Here is a 14,714-nt window from a genome sequence, read left to right on the forward strand (position 1 = left end):
CAGAGCCGACGCGCAGGGGGTTAAAGCAGCTGGCAAAGTCTCCATTCATTCCTATGGGTGCGTGCTATTTGAAACGGGCGTTTCGAATAGCACTCGCTCATCTCTAGTTTTTACCAATCTTGATAACCAGCTTCATGTAAGAATACAATGTAGACTGATTCGATTTCTTCCACTCTTAAAGGAATTGGGTAGAATTTCTTGAAGACAGCCGCCATGTTTGTCTGATCTTATACCATCCCTTTAACATCCAGGTTTGCCGGCTATGCGGCTTTTTCATAACCCAATACAAGAGAACGTAGGAATTTAGAGAGTCACAAACCATAAAAATACAAAACCATCTTTATTTCCCTCCACAGTAGAGCTGCACATCGCACACCCCTGTAATTTACAGTATAACAAAGGGCTGGAACCTCAGCCAGATCCGCACGTCACTTCCCGCACCCGGAGACTTTCCTGCAGACGTTCAGGACGCCACCTTTGTACGGGAAATAACTTCATTGACAAAACCATTGTTCTTGGCTAGGACGTCGGCCTTCAGCCGGTTCAGTTTGCGTTTTAGGTCTTCCTCAGACATTTCTGTGAGCGGCAGAGTCTTCACTTTAGAAAGAAAGTCCTGGATGATCTTCTCACCTTCCTGCCAAGACAGACAAGGTCCTTTTATTAGACCCTTATAAGGTTTCCAACCTGGGGATGACCAGATATCACAAAACTACAACCAGAAGCATGAGCGGCCATGTTCTTATAGAATCAGCTTCTTATATTGCAGAATGGCACCAAATAGGAGGACAAATATATGGCCAGGCTCAGTCCCATTCCATGCTGTGTGGGGGCACCAATGGGGTATTATACCATATGGAGGACACCAAGGAGGCCTCATACTGTATGGGGGCCATATAGTACATGACTACTATGCAGAGGGGGCCCAAAGGGACTGCTGGGATTGAATGAGGTCACAGACAGGTCCAGTTGGGATTAGAGGCAAGTTTGCTCAGATCGGACCATAAACTAATGGCCGACCCAAGTCAGTGGTTGAGTACCCGTATACTAAAGCATACTTCACAAGTGATATACGCACACCATGACAGCCACAAGTCCTGGCCCAGCTGCAAGTATAACAACACGAAACAAATCAGCCATTAGACCTGTGATTGGACCAGAGTCTGCGGTTGACTCGGGATTGTGTGGAACCGGACTATTGGGAAGAACTTTGCAAGAAATTTCTGACCATTGCAAAATATAAATCCTATATGTAACTTCCATAGTTAAAGATGTACTTGCTGCTATCAAGGACTACTGAAAATTTTAAGAGACGTCACAAACCTCTTTCTCTCTGTAACGTTTCTTACAGGCCGGTTCATCCTCGATGTCTCCGCCGCTTCCAACAAATTGGAATTCCTCAAGCTCCAAGGCCTTGGCTTTGGCATTTTCGATCACGTGCTTTGGGAAGTTAGCCAGCTCTGCTACATGTATGCCGAAACTCTGGTCACAAACACCTGAAATAATAAGAGAAATAAATCACTGACTGTAAAGGATCGTGCGGTAATAAAATGTCTCTATCAATCTCCTTCTATAGTACGCTTCATACTGTCAAGTGGGTAAAATGACAAGTAGCCGAAGTCTAGAGGAAAGTGACTGCGAGGTTAATAATCCAACACATGGGCTCTGCCAAGCAACTAAAGGGTTAAAAACAAATAAAGGGAGGGGGTGACCACTGATCATTTACTGTTCATGGTAAGGGGCTATATTGCGATTTTGGCCATGGCCAAAGACTGTAATGGTAATGACTGGGGTTGCATTTGACCCTGATGTTGCCACGACCGAGAGTCACAGTGACACAAATAATTGCTACCAGAAGTCTGAGCCCCCGAGGGGTTGCCATGTGACTTCATTCACCCACATCGGTCATCCAATGACAACTGCGGACATAGTTGCTGTGTAGGCCCAGCCTGAGTGGTATTCTCATTGTCACGATGCAACTCCATTCACTTACATTACGAGCCATGTCACAGGGCTACATGGGGGTCTTTGGTCGCTTGGTGGGTATTGTGCCAAAATCGCTCCAGTCTATGAGACAGGCCATATACAGTAACTGAACTCCAACGACCTCCTATTTCTCTTATACCACCCCCTCCCCCCTTTGGCCATCACTCCATTATCAGTTTAGAATCCGTACCCCAAATCATAAAGCCCTGGTGAATCCTCCATTCCTTCTGTAATTTACAGACACCCTCCCTTGTACATCCTCCTCTATACAACTCTAATCCGACTTCTCTTGTGCTTCCCATTTCTTCTCGAATTCTCTTTGTTCCATCTGACATTCTCTGACCCTTCTACTGCTGATGAGACAAGACCTGACCTGCTCTAAAGACCCCCAATCCCATGTACTGCCTGGTCAGTACTACACAGTTACAATGTTACCCCGATGTTGAGATATGTAAACTCCATAGATGTAGATGGCGGCATATTAAAGGGATCCTATCATTCAATCACTTTTTTTGGCCAAGCCGACTGCGCATGCCTGTCAAAGGGTTAATAGGGTTGCTCCATTATGGCTGCATTCAGACTCTGGGCTGAGATATAGACTTCTGCTGAGATACACCCGAGCCGACTGCCAGGGTGTCTCTGGTGATCGGTCAGTGTATTAACAGGAAAGGGACTTTGATTGGTGACCATGTGTCATACTTACCTTAATCCCGAAGTTCTTGATACCGGGGTGATAGCGGCCGCATCTTCCAGCTTACGCGCATGCGCGAAGAATGCCGATCACGTGCCCCGGAACATGACCCCGCCCCCTGATAAGAGGCTGACCGCTTTGTAGTAGGCGATTGGCCAGGGGAAACACTAGGGGCGTGGTATCGGAGCGTGCTGTGAGACGGGAGGACTATATAGACCCGTTTCACACAGCGCTCAGTGTCGAGCCCACACTGGTACCGGGGTCTACCACTAAGGCCCCGGGAACTGCGGTTTTCACCGCACATCAATGCCGCTTGTATCGCCAATCATTTAGCCTCCTGATGATCCACTAAGGTGGTGAAACGCGTAGAGGGAAAGTTATGAACTAGTAAATAGGATCTGCACCCGTAGCTTTTATATGTAGGCAGCACGGCTGAAAGTAATCTGTATCGGTCTGTATGGATCAGTGGAAGCAGTGCTAGAGGGTGGCCGACCGGTATATACAATACCCCTCAGCCGTTTAGCTTCATAAGTTATCAGCCAGTAGCTACACTGTTGCCCAAATTCTAGCTCTATGTATTTGAGTGCAGATAGCGGTTTACACAACTCTTGAAACTGCTAGTGGTATAGGGAAAAAGAGACTTGGACATACAGATTAATGTGTACCAAGGTTTAAATCATTGCCACAATGCAGCAATCCAGAGAGGATGTGTGCCTCATTGTTTAGGCTTTATTTATTTTGAATACAAAAGATACATTTAGTTGGAGTGAACGTATTAGAGCCAACTAGTGAAGTTTATTTATGTGTGGACAAGAGAGTGTATGTTTTTAATTGTCACTATTAAAAGTTATGTTTTAATTTATTTATTAGTTGGGAGTCCGCTGTGTATGTGATTATTCCGACGTGTTGGTTAGAAAAAAAAGTGATTGAATGATAGGATCCCTTTAACGATTTATCATGTAAAAGTTTTAATTGTGGTTTATAAAATCGGAACAACCCTATGACCTTACAGTGACCTGATCCTATAGTTGAGCAATAATGGACACACAGACACGTTTACATACAGAACTGTGTCCTGTCGGCTTCGGCCTTGTTGGTAAGCAGTATATACTCCATGATGGTGTATACTTTGTACCAAGGACGTGCTATAACCTTCTGACATTTAATTATATGGCCAGCGAGTTACGGTTGCAGCAATATATCATCGTATCATCCCTACAATCAGAGGGGACTGGAGACGACTACTAATAAAATTATTTTTTCCCGCTAGAGCTTGTTGTGATCGCCCGACTTTTTCTACGCCGTTACTTAGGTGTAGACGCCGGTTTACGGTTACCTCGCCTGCAGCTAACGTGTTTTATGTCCGAATAAGTCCCTAAGGCAAATCTTAGGAAAGCCTACCAATCCACTGGAAGCTTTGAATGCCGGTGATGTAAAAGAAGCCACAGATGAGTAAGGACAAGAATAAACCACTATATGGAGGGTCTATTCACCATGAGACACAGATAGGCTTCTACATAGGAGCATACACCCGCCCAAAACCGATGAGCCATACCCACACGTCCCAAACAAGAACAAGACACCAAGGACGCACATGCCCCCAAACCACACACCTCCTACCTTTAGATGTCTTCTCCGTGCCGCTGTTCAGTAGAAATCCCGGTTTTCTTCGGTAGTAGGTAGTAAATGAGTTCTCTCGCAGCACTGGGGGCGGTCCCAATGCTGCGAGAGAACTCTCCAGCGACGCCTCCATCTTCTGAAACTGCCTCTCCCCTCATCTTCTTCCGGCGCTGAGGGTCAAACTTCTACGCATGCGCATGTTGGCTCTGCAGAGCCGACTGCACATGCACGTGGCCATTTTTTTGTGGCCGCTTACGCGAGCATGGAGAAACACAGAACAGTAAGAAGTCATCTTTTTTTTCCTGGGAATAGTTTGCTTGTAACCCGTGTACATATAGCCTGGCCGCCCCCGTTTCCTTGCCCAGGCTACAAGCCTTTGGTCCTTTGCCCGTTCCCTTCTACCCTTGTGATTTTTTTCCCCCATTCGATACGGCTTCAACTACTGTGCAGAAGAAAATGACATTGAAAGACGGAAGCAAAGCTTACACTGGATTCTACCCTTCACCGAGGCATGAAACGAAATGTAGATTTACGGCGATGGCAGGACTGCACCTATTTAGGCCTATTAACATTGAGCAGAGGTCACAGCCCGGAGCAAAATTACCTTAAACCAATTACTCTACAATGTCCATAGGAGATTCTAGACTACGTCGTCCTACGTGAGCAGCAATTCCAATTCCAACAATAACTGTATTAGTTCTAGTACGTAAAATAAAGTCGCCACCATTAGTGACCTACACAAAGAGGTTTATTATGGGATGATAGATGAATTAGAATTATAAACTGATAATATCCGGTCCCTTTGTGGTCCTGGCGATACTGGATTCCTATTACAGCCTAGTTCTCCCGGCCTGACGTATGTCTGGGGCTCGCACTGGTTAACAAGCTGCTGCACAACAGAGAAAACTCAATTACTAGCGGGGTCTTAAAACAAAGCGATCAATGACCAGCGCACCGGCGTGTCTTTATTCTAATACCATCAAAACCTCGAACACCAGTAAAATAAAACTGAGCAGTACGAGCCTTATATACTGCTAACAAATCAAACACTGCAACCCTATTGATCTCTGTATTACAGGGCCGTCCTGCTGAGAATAAATCACGGCCGAGGGTTTGCAAGACAAGCAAATAAGGGAACCCAGATTCCTCGGAGGCCGGAACGGAGATCAGAGGCTCAAACAGGGCTGGGAGATTAATAGACGGATAACCGAGACTCAATGTCAACCAGGGTAACCAACGTGATATTGTTCACTTTCGTTATTTCGGTTCGATTGTTACAATATTTGTGAGGATCCAACTGCAGTTTCATTTGCACCAAATTGAAACTGCTATTATTATACTATGAGGTCAGACATAGAAAGAAGTGTTACTCACCTCTCCTGGGCTCCGGTGCAACTACCTGCTGTCTTTAGCCCTTCCGACTGGTGTCAGGGATCACTGTGGCCTGTGATTGGGCCTCAGCTGGTCATGTGATGTCATGATGTACAGACGCACGTGTAACGACGCTGTATGGTCCATGTCATGGGCCTAAATTGTTCCTGAGGTCAGTCAGAAGCGCCAAAGATAGCAGGGAGTCATGTGAAGCCAGGAGAGGAGAGTAACATTGTTTTTTAGGTTTGCTCACCACCCCATGGCCTTTGTTCTTTATAGTCCAGGGTATGAAGAGACCACAGAGTATTACAGGAGTTTTCGTGAGATTCTTCACCCAACACGTACTTATTATAAAAGAGGGCGTGACCTAAATAATTGCCATTAACCGTAGTCTATGTAAGACGCCCAATGAATCGCGATTTAGATCATAATCGTCCAGCCCTAGGTACAAATCTGGCCAAATACGCGGAATGAAAAGCTGCTAAAATGGGCAATTTATTCAGTTTTAGAGTCTTCTACATGATGATGATGCAGTCCTTGACACACACGATAAAGATCAGCATCAGGATTGCTGAAAATATAGTGACAATAATAGGAATACCTTTACAAAAAAACTAAAACAGTAGTTACCTAGTTCTGCAACTAACATCAGCAGGGAGAAAGTAAAGGGCTGCAGGATCCCAATTCCCCTAAACTGCCCCAGATTGTAATGTATGGAGTGCGAACGTCGCCTGCAAGTGAGTGAAACAGCCACCAATAATTGTAGGAGTTGATCACTATGGATCCCTGCCGGTATGTTTAATATCAAGGCTGCGGAGTTGGTGTTGGGGCCAGTATTGGGTGGCATTGGAAAAAAGTTACAGACGCCGGCGTCAAAATAAAATCAGTGCCAGGGTGAGTAAGAGCCCAATGATGTGACTATTATAATCTTCAATGCCCTTGGTATCACTCAATTTAATGAGCTGTGATTGAATATCTACGTCTTATGACCCGTAACAAATTGTAGTCCGTCCAACCCGATCCCTCAGGAACGTCCGCGACCAATTAAACTGCAATTTGCTAATGGAAGATGCAAGAACGACTTACACTGCAGCCTAGATCAACCAATTGCTAAGGGCCCCCTCAAATCTGACATCCTCTGAAGAAGGGTTCGGGGGTTATTACCAAATAAAGACTAGAAGAAGAATAATGTTCATCTAATGTTGGACAGAAGTGGGCGCCCCGTTATCCAGAGGGTCCCAGTCACTGACCTGTCTTGATCCGGTAGAGCATGGTGAGCGTTTCGTCTGTCGTTAAAGCAGTAACGTGCAGGTTGTTGACGGTCGGTACTTGGTCAGCCAGAGCGGTCAGTTCATGGAAGTGAGTGGCAAAGAGACAAAAGGCCTGGATTTTAGTAGAGATGTATTCGGAGATGGCCCATGCCAGACCAAAGCCGTCATAGGTCGAGGTTCCTCTCCCCAACTCATCAATGATGATCAGTGAACTCTCCGTGGCTGATCTGCAAGAAAACACATTACAAGTCACCTCCCATTGTCGTCAATCGCAACGCTGCACCTCAACTATACAACACACAGAGCCAAGATATTTGTTGGCAGCCTCTGGACCAACTTGGTAGGTTTATAGGTTGGATCTTACGCATTTAGGACCTTATCCAACCTGATCAACTCTTAACTTAGATCAGATTTGGTTAAGGACAAATACAATACAGTATCCTGATATACTAACCCCGCGACTCACAAAACACACACTTGGCGTCCTCAGGCCCGGTTCACATCTGAGTTCGGTAATCGGTTCGGGGAATCTACAAACAGAATACCGAACGCATTGGCAAGTGGTGCGCACATGGACCCCATAGACTATAATGGGGTCTGTGTTGTCCACTCGAGTCATGCGGACAGGAAAGTAGATCATGAAGTATTTTTGTGTCCACATGTTCTGTGCGGAGACCATGCAGAAATCACATGGACCCCATAATAGTCTATGGGGTCCATGTGCCCACCGCTTGCCAATGCGTTCTGTAATCCAATCAGAAGATCCCCATGCCAACTCCCCGAATAGATTACCGAACCAGGCCTTAAAGAACCCTCTAGGATATACAACTTGTGACAAAGTATCGCAAAATAACGCTACTTTGAAAAGCTGATCATCTTAGGATACAGATGCCAGGATATGTTGAGCAAAGAGGAACGGTAAGGAATGACATGAGTTCTAAAAACACGGCTTAGATAACTTTGCAGTAAATTTAACCATTACTGTGTGAACTCTCTGATCCTGTACATGTTCCCCTGCCTACGTGTTACTAAATTACAATTCTTTCCAATTTCATGCTAAGGAGAAGACTCCGGCCGTTCCAGATAGATTTCGGATTCCTTGTATCTCCGTCGTCTGCCACCGCCGCTCGCCTTAATTAAGGCAAAGCAATTATCAACTGCAATAAAGAGGCCGACAAGACGCTGCCGACAGATGCAAACGCTAAAACTGTCACAGCTTAAAGAATACCCGGAGCAACCTAATCCTACAGAAGCGTCAGCCTGGGAATGTTACTCTAATATATCAGATCGATGGTTTCATTTCCTACAGAGGTGGCGTCATCTCTCCGGACAGAACAATTCCCGAGAAATAACAAATCTCTGCTCTGTGATGTTACTCCGTTATTCCAAGCTTTATCCACATGTTAAAGGACACGACTAGCGACGGCTCACAAAGTTTTGTTTGTGTAATGACAGTCACCTCTATTACAAAATTGTCTGACCCCTGTATAAGCAATGCCGCCCCTGCTACCTCTTGTGTCATCCTCTCTACCTCATAGATTGTAAGCTCTTTTGAGCAGGGCCCTCAGTCCCATTGTGCGAAATGACGTTCTTTGTTATGTATCTGTCTGTATCTGAACCCTATAAATTGTACAGTGCTGCGGAATATGTTGGCGCTATATAAATAAAATGTATTATTATTATTATTCCTCCTAGAATTGTAACCATTGGGGATTAACCCCTTCACATTGGTGACATTTTATGATTTTCGTTTTTGCCTTCCAAACCGCATAATTTTTTTTATTTTTCCATGTGAAGAGCCATAGGGGGCGTTCAATGCTTGCAGAACAAATTGTTCTTCATAATGGTACAGTTTATAATTCTGTACAATGTACTGGGAAGCTGGAGAAAAAAAATTCAGAATGGGGTAGAATTGGAGAAAAACTGCATTTGTGCAACTTTATTATGGGCCTAGTTTTTACAGAGTTCACTGTTCAGCCAAAATGACAAGTCACCTGTATTCTAGGAATCAGTACCGTTCCAGGGATACCAAATTTATAGGGTTTTATTTACATTTTAACCCCTTAAAAATCCAAAAATTTAGGGAATTTTTTTTTCTTAAAGTAGCCACATTCTGACACCTGTAACTTCTGAAAATATTATATGCATTTGGTATGTGTGTATGTATATATATATATATATATATATATATATATTTATTTTTTTTTTTAACTTTATGGGGGGGCTATTTTATTAGCCCTCCTGGGGGGGGGGGCTTAACCCTGCATTTATCAGGAAGGGGTTAACAGTTGGAAGTGTCTCTCTATACGGTCCTACCAGTGTCCTATAGATTTCACCAGACCTGTTCATATAAAACTGGGTGTGTCACAAATTTTTAGGATTTGACACACATGAACCACTGGAGTACAAGGCATGAAAGAGTCACACATTTTTGCACAAATTGTGTTTTTGCACATCATTTGCTTTTTTTTTTTTTCACCTTTGCGCCAACCTTAACTCTTTCCTGAAAGGGGCGTGGCCTGGGCAGGGCCAACAACTCCACCAGATTTATGTTCGTTTACCGGCAGGTTTTAGTGCAGGCTCACAGTAATGCAGGCAACATGAAGACTGATGTTAAAAATGCCAGTGTTCACAAATCTGTCCCATTGAGAATCTGCTCTATGACCATCTCCCTCAGAACTAGCCCCCAGGATCATGCAGGACATATATAGAGAAGTACTGACTTGTACTAACGTGATTTGGTTGTGATAGAAAACTTCTAGTCCTCTCTTGTATGAGCCTAAACATGGGTTTCTTTTATTCTCCCCTGTATATTCTCTTCACTCCCCCACCACCCGTCCATAGACATGAGTCATGTGACCTGCAATCCGTCTCCAGACAGAGTAGCGATTTTCAGGGTGAAAGTTGTTTTAGCAGAAGTATAGTGAGCAGGAAAGTAGCCTGAGAAAAGCACAATGTAGCATTTTTCTCTGATATGGTATATTACAAAGTTTCTTATAATTTCCTGTACTATTTATTTATGCAAATTTTGTTGCAACAACAGTGACTGTGTAAGCTGAGATATCATTTTATAGGAATCTTCTCAGAGGTCACCGATGTGACCGGACCCATAAGATCTTCCATTACTGAAGTTCGCCTCCGTCCTGGTCCGTGCGCTCGCGCTTTGACATCATTAGGCTTTCCTCGTCCAGTCTCTTCCTACAGCTCGCTTACTAATTGGATTCGGCGTCCTCCTGCCATGACGGGCGATGTGCTGGATGGAGGAGTCAGCACACAATCCGCTGATCTGTGTAACGCTGAGCCCAGACACCGTTCTCTCTATTGTGCGGCAGGCAGGTCTTCCATCATGTGTAACGTCGGCTGCTATTATGACATCAATCATCCATAATTGATACAACTATCGGCCATAAGGGAGGAACATCTGCTGCAGCCGCTTATTAACACCACGTCATGTTTCATTTCATTGCAGAAAGTACAGTAATATAAAGTAATAGGAGGTAAAACAAATGTTATGTGAGGAGCGAGAACATGCGAGACGCTCGCTATACCGGACCGCAGCATGGCGAGGTTTACTGGCCCCAGGAGGGATCCGAAAGCCATTAATAGAGATTACATGCGTGGTTGAGGACTAGGTTAAAAAAATAAAACCAGTAATACTCACCTCTCTATCCCACGTCACTACTATTCCAATATTACCTGTCAATGACCATCGGGCCCCGCCATCCCTAGTTGCGCCACTGATAGCGAGCAGACACTTCAGATAACCGGCCCTTCTGAACCTCCCATACACATGAATGCTTGCCCGAGGGTGCATGTGTTTTTAATGGGGAAAGGAAATAAGCTGCTGACAGATATTTCTGCTGGCAGTTTATCTTCTCCAACAACAACAGGATAATGTGCATTGAAATTTGCCTGACCCTGCTTTCCGCGGTTGAAGGGAAAGTCAGGACACCCCACACACACACACGTTACACAGAGAACGATACCTGAGGATAGAAGCCGTCTCCAGCATCTCCGCCATGAACGTTGACACTCCTTTAAGCTGACTGTCTCCAGCTCCAACCCGTGCCAGGATGCAATCCACAATGCTGACCTCTGCAGAGTCACATGGTACAAAGCAGCCAATCTGAGCCATGAGAACAATCACTCCCGTCTGGCGAATATATGTGGACTTGCCACCCATGTTTGGACCTGGCAGGGGAACAAAGTGAACAATTAGGTAACGTTCACATCGTGTCGAAAATCGCTGGGTGATAAAGTGCTGCAAGTCCGACAGAACGGACCCCTGACATTATAGCTAATGGGGTCTGTCAGGCTCAGGGCAGAACTAATAGGCCGGCGCCAGTGTGAAGCCCTTCTGCACCATCAATCCAAGGTAACACTCGCCCGGTGCAGGACAAGCTGAGGCGTCTTATTCCAAAAGACACTTACTGGATCAGACAATATACTCACAAGGATGATCAGGATTCTCCTACAGAACAGACATATCACCCTTAAGACATCTCACTTTCATCATACCGTATACATCTCATTTTCCTGCAAGATTTTATGACCGGCCCCAAAACAGATTCTAAGCCATTCCCAACTATCAGACACCAAACGTTCCTTTGGACACGGCAGGGATGGGTTGTCAGAAATCAGACAGAAAATTTCCATGTGATTGAATCCCTGACACGAGGAGGAGAGCGCCATCTCTGCGGCTTTCCATACAACGTCTCAATGGCATCTTACAAGACAATATTCTTAAAGACACACGTCACCTGCAATCTGCCGGCTGATCCACAACCCGCCGATCACCGGCCATAAAAATGGAAATGCAGAAGGAAAATGAAGTAGAAGATTTATTTATTCTGCAAGTCAGATTTCTGTGTCAGTGTGGATAAGGATCTCCTGAATTTCTTCAAGAACATTTACCTGCTTTATCATACTAGGAGCGAACTGTGAGAAGAAAACCTGAAGAAACACCGAAAACACCACTTAAGTGATCAGAGCTTATGGTGAGGTTTACACTAATGTCGCCTCTCCGATGTGCGGATCTGTTGGGGGACCCGAACAAGAGAGAGGCGGACTGCTAAAAAATGGGTAACCCTACAGAGTCTGACGGACCCCACGGACTAGAATGGGGACCATTGGGTATTCGCTGTTTTAAAACTGAAACCGCCAGAGGAAAATGTCTTTTCAGTGTACACGGGGATGACCTCTCCAATGGAGATCCTGCACACGGTGGGGAAGATAGTAAGACTGGTGAATAGTACGCCAGTCTAGAAGAAATGATTTATGATGCACCCCGGCCTCTTCATAAATCACCCGAACATCCCCAGAATGGAGATCTACATTAGGAATTTGTGCATTAGAACTTGTTTCAGAAAATCGGGGCAAGATATTAAGAAAATGCGTCAGTTGTCAGTTGTATTGCCGTCTATGGGACTTGCAATCAAGTGACCGCAGGTTCAAGCCCCCCGATAAAATAGTAAAAAAAAATAATAAGCTTTAAAAATATATAATAAAAATATGAAATAAATAAAAGTTCTAAATCACCTCCTGTCCCTAGAATATATATATATATATATATATATATATATATATATATATATATATATAAAAGTAGAAAATCATATATCATAAACCACCGGTTTTTTTTTTTCAATACAAGGTGATCTAAGCAATAGATAGTCCCCAAAATGGTAGAACTAAAAAGTACTTCTGGCCCCGCAATAAAAAAAAAAAATATGCATCCCCGTACAGCTGCAGGGTCACCTGTCAATGTGGCCTTGCAAAACTACAACTCCCATATATTATATATTTTACCATTTTTTGCTTCAAATTTGTTTTCCCTATTTTCCTGCTCTAAAACCTAGGTGCGTCTTATAGTCCGAAAAATACGGTATATCCCTCCCATCCATAAGGACCCGTGTGTGGTTTAGTGTCCTAAACCATCCTGACCGGTTCCCTTTATATACAACCCATGACCGCTCCAACATTAGAGTAGCAGCCAAACAACGACATAATACACAGAAATGAAACAATCCCCTATGTAAACGATAGGCAGAACCTTCTGTCCCGGGTCACATGACATCACATCCAATGCTAATTAGAAGATCACGGCGATAAAATGTGAAGGCGCTGATAAATTACCAGTGATAATATGGAACATCTGCTTCCCCTTCTCGAACGTTATGTCATTGGGGATGAACGCCACATCATCCTGCATTTCAATACATGGGTGTCTGGCAGATTTCAGCACGATTCTTCCTTGTCCCTTCTCCAAGATGACTGGGCGAACATATGGCACTGGTGCTCCATTAGAAACGTGAGCAAAGCTGACAACCGCGTCCAACTGAGCTATGACATCGTTCAGCGTCTGCATTGGATCCACATATCCTATAAGGAGGAGGAAACCAGAACACGGCGATGGCAGGTTGGTTAGAAGAGGGGGAGAAATAAAGACGAGACATTTCCAGTTTCTGATTATTATACAAGTCTATGATCCATCTGCTGTCAGTTACAGGGCTCCCCTCCTGACATGTGTCAGGAAATTACTGTATTCTCCATTATGTTGGACTGCTGGAAATCACTAGGTCTATGGCCAGAAGCAGCAAATGATTGGGGAACAGGGCTGTAGATTGTGGACCAGAGCTGTATACAGTGTACAGAGCTCCATATACTACAGAGGTGGTGCCTAGAACTGCAGTCCCACCTTTCACTTCAATAGAAGCAGGGCTATATACCTTATATACCGCTACCCCTGGCCAACATCAGCTGATCGGTTTGGGGTCCAGTTGTCGGACCCCGACTGAATCGATACCGATGAGTTATTCTGTATGAACTATCATCAGGTCCTCGACAACCCCTTTAAGACAGGTCATCAATATCTGATTGTTGGGAGTCCGACACATGGGACCCACAAGGATCAGCTGCTCAGGTGACATCACATTTATTGATCACATGTCTCTGAGCTACATTACCAAGCACAGCCCCACGTTTGGCGCTATTCTCGGCATTCAATGGAAGACCATAGCTCTCACTGGATGCTGCAGCGTCTTCAACCAGCTGATCTGTCGGGGTCCTTGGTTGTCAGACCCCATCCGACCAGATACGAACGACCTATTCTAATGAGGTCATCAATATTTAACCTTCTTAACATGAGTTACGCATCCTACGTCAATGCAAAATATGCAAAACATCTAAATGCAGAGTCACATCAAAGTCCTGAACTTAATTTGCTCCCTTTTATCAATCAGCCGCCTCCGGCCCCCGCACCCTCCCCCATCCAGCCCTATGTTACCGCTATTACCCCGATGTCTATTTGCTCCGCTGCATGTGCATGTGTCTTGGGAGTCGGAGCCCCAGGACGTAGCCGCCATCTCCAGACACAGCTGGAATGAGATCATTAGTGAAACGTCTCCGCGTCTCAATCATTCGGCTCCAACAGAGAGAACACAAACAACTTGACAGCAATTTACAGCCAGGGTAAAGCTATCGATGGCGCTGCCGTGATGGTAATTTACCCCCATTTAATACCTGCTGCGTCTTCCCTGATTATTCCACGAGACATTTCAACTTCTTAGAATTCTATTTTTCTAATTGGAAAGCAAATCGAAGACGACGGAGAGAAGGACGTCTTAAAAGAGCCATCGTAAGGAGGCGTCATATACCAAAGGGATTGCTATAACCTCCTAAAGACCGGGTGTTAAGCCCAGGCTACACGGTGCTGCATTTTCTTTTGCAGATTTTGCAACTTTTTTTTTTTTTTTGCAAAGCAGAGAGTGGCTGCAATA

The 14,714-nt window shown here is 44.7% G+C and overlaps 1 protein-coding gene across 1 annotated transcript in view; it reads right to left on the reverse strand.

Moving 5' to 3' along the window:
- Positions 1–321: 321 nt before the first annotated feature.
- The window catches only part of MSH2 (mutS homolog 2), a 67,445-nt gene continuing 53,052 nt past the window's right edge, over positions 322–14,714 (reverse strand). The window contains exons 12-16 of the mRNA XM_075267018.1: positions 13,072–13,317; positions 10,923–11,127; positions 6,916–7,163; positions 1,321–1,493; positions 322–634 (exon numbers count right to left, since the gene is read on the reverse strand). Coding sequence (XP_075123119.1) covers positions 464–634; positions 1,321–1,493; positions 6,916–7,163; positions 10,923–11,127; positions 13,072–13,317 — 1,043 coding nt within the window. The 3' untranslated portion in view covers positions 322–463. The remainder of the gene's footprint in view (positions 635–1,320; positions 1,494–6,915; positions 7,164–10,922; positions 11,128–13,071; positions 13,318–14,714) is intronic.

This window comes from Leptodactylus fuscus, chromosome 3, assembly GCF_031893055.1.
Source record: "Leptodactylus fuscus isolate aLepFus1 chromosome 3, aLepFus1.hap2, whole genome shotgun sequence".
In the NCBI taxonomy this organism is placed as follows: domain Eukaryota; kingdom Metazoa; phylum Chordata; class Amphibia; order Anura; family Leptodactylidae; genus Leptodactylus; species Leptodactylus fuscus.